This window comes from Sturnira hondurensis, unplaced genomic scaffold, assembly GCF_014824575.4.
Source record: "Sturnira hondurensis isolate 20B ecotype Veracruz unplaced genomic scaffold, ASM1482457v3 Scaffold0004257, whole genome shotgun sequence".
NCBI classification, from domain to species: domain Eukaryota; kingdom Metazoa; phylum Chordata; class Mammalia; order Chiroptera; family Phyllostomidae; genus Sturnira; species Sturnira hondurensis.
The window spans coordinates 2,191,946-2,197,945 of NW_028076888.1; the positions used below are offsets into that span (position 1 = coordinate 2,191,946).

Sequence of the window (6,000 nt, forward strand, 5' to 3'; positions counted from 1 at the left end):
ACCGCGATCGTGTGGTTCGCAGGCCCGCGCTCAATCCACTGAGCTACACCAGTCAGGGCCAATTTTTTTTAATTTAGGAAAAATTTCAAACTATGGGGAAAGTGAAACTTGGAATACTTGGAAGAACTTTCACATTACCACTATCTTTACAATTTCTAAATAAATATTCTCTAAGTACTAATGCTCACAAGGTTAAAAATGTCTCATAATCAAGCCTGAACTCGTTTCATACGCATACCAACACCACAGTGCTTAAACAACCAAGATCTTCACTAAAAGTAGGTAGCTGGGAAAAGGCGGCCTCTACACGAACCAAACACCACTGTCCTTCCTGGCACTGTGCCCTAGGTTTTCCTCCAATCTACCTGCTGGAGGCATTCTACTCAGGAAATAAAGTAACATTTCAAGCATTCTGTATTAATTTTTAAAACTATTTTTCAAGATAACTCTGATATTCTTACTTTATTTAAAATGTACAAAAAGCCTGCCATAAAAACTTTGAAAATTGTAACATTGAAAACCAGAGGTTTCAAAGCACAGAAACTGGCTGGGGTCAAAAGAAGCAATATAGCAATGATATAGGCTACTGTGAGTCAATTTTGTTTAAGTCTAAAAATATTTCTGGTTATAAGTATATAAGGACAAGAAGACTCTTCCATAGTATTTTATATTGTGCCCCAGAAGTAAAGATATCCAAATACAAGTAACACCTAACATATATTCCAGTTATTTCAACTCGGGAAAACCACCGTGATAAGATATTGAAAATAAAAAAAAACATTTTTTAAATGGATCTCATTCATTAACAAAATTTTTACACAGGCTGCTTGCTACCCTGCTCAACCTCTACACAATCTTTAACCTATTCTCTAAACTGGGAAATGGATGGGAAAAACGTAAATATGTGATAAACTTAAAATCTAAAAATAAGATATAGACAATTTTATATTCTTTAAAGGGTTTTCTATTCATTTGTTCAGTCTAATTCAGGGAGTCGCCTCTGCACACACCTCTCCCTCTTACAACTACAAGACAGCAAGCAATTGTTGTATAACTCCTCCCTTCCCCCCTTCAACCCAGCTAACATACAAAGGAAAGGACTTTCTCTATTGTGCAAATCCAGTCCCTGAAACGGATCTTTGTTAACTAAAATCTGATTCAGAAATAGTCATTTTATTTTTTTCAACCACCAAACATGAAAGCTGTAAAGAAAATAAACACAGTGAGATATATTCTTATTTTAAAAAGGTAAAGGCAAATTTTGAAAATGCTCTGATTGTATTTTAAAGGTTTGGTCTTGCTCTGGCACACAGGGAAAAAGCCAAATCAGCATCATTTCCTTCATATTTTCTACCAAAAACAAAGATCAGGACATAAATAATTTTAAAAATGGTTCTGACCCGCCCCCCCCCCAACCCCCAACCCCAAAATGTTGCCCCTGCTCCCAAAGCTGTCCGGTTTAACCTTTTTTTTTGTCTTAACCCAAACACAACACAAAAGTCTAATCATTATTATGAGAATATTCATTTTGAAATGTCTTTTAAATAATGTATTCCCATTGTACACCTCTTAAACCTGTAAAACACTTATTAGTTAATGCTGTAATCAACTAGGGAAAAGGATAAAAGGAGGCAATTCAACCTCAGCTTTAATTTACATATTGCATGTTTGTATTTATCACTCGAATTTCTAGAACACACCAGAAATGAATATCCTTAAATTTTCTTGCAGAGCTACAATTCGGGTACAACTACATTTTTTATCCCTTTCATTTAAATTACTCAGATTTAGTTTCCCTCCAGGTAACGTTCCACGTTTTACAAGACATTTTCTACAACAGAGATAAAAAGCCTGTGAATTCCTCCAAACAAGGTCCATTTAGCTCCACAGCTGGATCAGCAAAAACATCTCTTGTATATGTTTAAGGATAAACAAGAAACCAGAAACAGAGATTACCTGTTGGGGGTGGAGGTGGGAAGGGGAGGTTGGGAACTGGAAATGCCGGTGTCTGGGGTTACACTCTTTAAACCCATAAGAATGTCCTATCTACTCAAAAATCTAAGTAAATTCGTCTAAGATTTTTTTCAAGTCTCTTTCAAAATAAGGGAGTTTCAGGGACACAAGGTCTTAGTTTTAAAATTAGTTGCTTTTATAAGTAGCATCTGCTATAGCTCTGTAAAAGGTAAAATACTCCTTTAAATGCAGTCCTGAGCACTGTGCCAGCTAAGCCCTCCTTAACACAGGAACGTTCCACCAGACCGCAGCTTTTCAAGGCAGCTCGCATCCCCTGCCCCCTCCTCCCTCTGTGCATTCTGAGATCTGCTCTGCTGATTCCCACATAAAGTGGGTCCTGGCCGCCATTTTAGAAAGTCATTCACACAAGCCGCAGCACCATCCAGTAACAACCCTCCAAAACCCCCTTGGACGACTTCCTCTTTCCTCTCCCTAAGACCTCATATGGCAGAGGGGTCACACTCCCCGCGATAGACATGCACTGTCTATAGAATCTGCATAATGCGAAATGACATGTCTGGCCACAGAAGACTGAGGAGCAAAGGGAAGGCTGCAATGCACGTGTTTGCACGTCGATGCATACAAATTTCCCAGGCAGAGACAACGTCTACAAGGAGCTAAAGCAGCCACATCTAAGCTTATTTTTCTGCCAAAACAATGAAGGGGACGGCGAGAGGAGCAGCAGCTCCAGGTGAAGTTCCCATCTGCCTCTCAACTGAGCGGGAGGTCTACCCTTTCTCACTCCGGACAGAGGCGAGCTTTCGCTCGCGGCCTTCCCCTTGCCTGGTTTCCCAGAACAGCGTAGTAAACACCCGGAGAGTCCCTGGAAGCGCGCCTCCCCCAGTCCTGCCGAGGACAGCAGGTTATGAATGGCCTCACTATTCCCGGCTCCTTTTCACACGCGGACACGCGCAGACGCGCGCTCCAGAGCTGAAGAAGATTTAATACCCCAGTAACAGCAACCACCAACAGAATCAATGATCCTCCATCTAAAAGAAAGCGGAGCTCCGCTGCCGCTGCTTCCATTCCCTCCAGGAGGCTGCTCAGCAAGCGACGCAATGTATTTTTCCCATGGTGACTCACTAATAAGGGCTCTTCATAATTTCCTTCCCTGACAAGATAGAGAAATAAGGAGTAAAACAAACTCAAAACCTTGCAGGGTCTTGAATGTTGGAATAACCAGTAATTTTGGAGGACAATCACAGATATGCTAAAGTCCTCAATTCGCACCAGGTGTATGTAAATCGTCATTTTCATTACTTTATACAGAAGACTGTTATGGTACACATACCATATGGTACACATGCATTTCACAAAGAGAGCAAGCGCTAAAATACTACCGAACAAGAACCTATCCCAACGTTTCTTAGACAAAAAAGGAAAAGGAAGAAAGGGAAAGAAATAGACCTAGGAAGTTATTTCTTTTTTAAACCACGTCTGCTGACTCTAAAAGGCTTGCATTTTCCCTAACCATTGATTAGAGAACTCCGGGTGGGAGGGAAGCACCGTTCCTTCAAAAGCGGCTCTTCGGTGGCAGCGCCAGCGCGGCCCCGGAACCCAGGAGCCCGGGCCTGGGGGCGCTGCGAGGCGGGGACCTGGCCACGGGAGGCGGACTGCCCTGCCACCGCACGCGTCAGTCCCCAGCAGCCTCCGCATCCAGCGACCCCAGGGGCTGAAGGAAGGGAAGCGAAAGAACCGAAACAGGCGCGCCAACTAATTTTCACTCACCATCCTCTACCCAACCCCGCAAAACAAAAACTGTGCGTTATATACCCTCCGTGAGAGGTCCTTCGATCCTAAGGGTCTTCCCAGTTTCGGGATGTTCCGACGCTACCTACCACGACTTTTATTTTTGTATAACCTGTCCTTTCGCACAAAAGCCTCTCCAGGTCAGACATTTCCGCGCGGCCGCAGGGTGAGGAGCGGGAGTTGCTGCGGAACTCCGGAGTTGGCCGTGACGGGCTGGCGGGGCAGGGCTCCGGTCGCGGCCCGGCCGCTCGGAGCACAGGCAGCGGCTCGCAAGGACGCCGCCCCAACGCCGCCTCGCCAGTGCGAGGGCACCTTCCCGGCGCGGGGTTCGCGGAGGCCGAGCAACAGCCTCCTCCTTATTGGGAAGTGCGAGGGCAGCAGCCGCGCCCGCTCCGCCGAGGCCCGACGCAACGACGCGGGCAGAGAGACGACCAGGCATCCGCGCGCCCCCCGTACCCGTCGGTGGTTCTAGCCCGGGTCCCCTCGCCAGTTCCGTGCACGAGGAGGGTCCCGCAACGGGCCAGAGTGGGCAGCGGGGATCGAGGAGAGCGCGGCCCGGGGCCTCGTGTCACTCACCGTTTGAAATGCTCGATGATCTTCTCTTCCCGCACATTCTCCGGTAAGTTGCCCACCCAGAGGTGCCTGGTTTCCCGGACCATGCTGGGCGGTGTGCCGGCGACCGCTGGTGCGGGTTCTCCCTCGCCGGCTTCGTGCGAGCCCGTCAGCGCTGGGAGGCGGGCGCCGAGGCGGCGGCGGCGGCGGCTGCGGCGGTGGCGTCGGCAGCGGCGGCGGCTCCTCCGGCTCCCCCCCGTGCAGATACCATCCCTCTCCCCCAGGTTCTGACTCTCCGGGCTCGCAGCTCCGCTCTGCCGCCACCACACACCCGAAGCCGACCCTCGCGCTCCGGCGGCGCATGCGCCCGGGAGGTGGCGGGAGGGGGAGCAGGGAGGAGGGGCGAGGGGGATCCGGGCGGCAGCGACTACGACCGAGCTGGCGCTGTGGCAGCCGGACGCTTCCCACCGGCGCGCGCGCAGCCCGCCTCTTTACCGCGGGCGCGCGCGCGCCCGCCCTCCCGCGGAGGCCGAGACGCCTAGTCCCTCTCAGACGGCGCGCAGGCGTGCGGGGGAGGGAAGAGCGCTCGCGCGCTCGGTCCCGATGCGCTAGCGCGCAGGCGCGGGGGGAGGCGGCGGCCGGGGCGGGCGCTGAGTCAGTCTCGCAGCCGGCGGGGTGCCTGCAGAAGCTGGGTGCCTTTCAGCCCCTTGAGCGGGGATCCCCGATGCCGGGCTAGGGGAAGAAAAGAGAAAGGGAGTTGGTTTTGACACTAGTGGGTATCAAAGCGGCCGCAAAGCCCTCCAAAGAGAGGCAAGACACTTTCCCCTCGCGCACCCTTTGGCCAGCTCCGGGCGGTTTCCGGGCACTTGGATCCCCGCCGGCTTGGGAAAGTGTCAGAACAAGGCCGCCCTTTTCACCGCCCAGTTGAGCAACGACGGCTTCAGAAACCCATCCCTCCCAAGAGTCATTAGCTTATAACGTTAAGCAACTTTATTTTATATAGGATCTTGCGAAACTTTTTGCAAGATCTTCTTGTTGATCATTACGGTATACTAGGAATAAAACTGAAATGAAATGGTTACATGTTTTGTATTGTTCACCTCAGGATTTTACTATAATTCAACATTTAAACAGTAAGGGCTTTTAAAGCCTACACCGGAACTTTTATGTAAAGGCTAGTTTACAAAACCCTGGGGGAAACCCAAAAAATTAAGACAACTGTATTGTGTCCAGAAAAGAGGAATTGTTTAGAACACTAAGCAACTCAATTTTTTTTTATAAATAAAATAGAGGTGTAACTCACATCAATTTTTCCAGCATTTGGTTTAATACTTTATACTGTACTTAATAAATGATCTCAGCAGGTCTGATCAGTTCATATCATCTTTCTTTCATCCTCAGAACCTTCAGAAGGCTAAGCAAGCTCACAATTTACACAGTTGTAATAATTACAGTACAAGATGTGGTATAACCTTATCCATAAAAATGTTTTGGAATTTTGACAAATTACTTCTAAAAATTCTATATTCTGAGCCAAGTAACTTAACTAGTTTGTTTCCGATGCTATAATCCTGGCTTATATTTACATGACCTATTTTGACACACTTTTTTTTCAAAGGCTTTGGAAACTTTAGTAAGAACAGAAAGAGGTCTAGAAAAGTTAGAAACAAATGGCACCACTACAAT

The 6,000-nt window shown here is 47.9% G+C and overlaps 1 protein-coding gene across 1 annotated transcript in view; it reads right to left on the reverse strand.

Moving 5' to 3' along the window:
- Window positions 1–4,758, reverse strand: part of SPEN (spen family transcriptional repressor) — a 77,476-nt gene extending 72,718 nt beyond the window's left edge. Inside the window, exon 1 of the mRNA XM_037045140.1 lies at window positions 4,339–4,758. Coding sequence (XP_036901035.1) covers window positions 4,339–4,421 — 83 coding nt within the window. The 5' untranslated portion in view covers window positions 4,422–4,758. The remainder of the gene's footprint in view (window positions 1–4,338) is intronic.
- Between the last annotated feature and the right edge of the window lie 1,242 nt (window positions 4,759–6,000).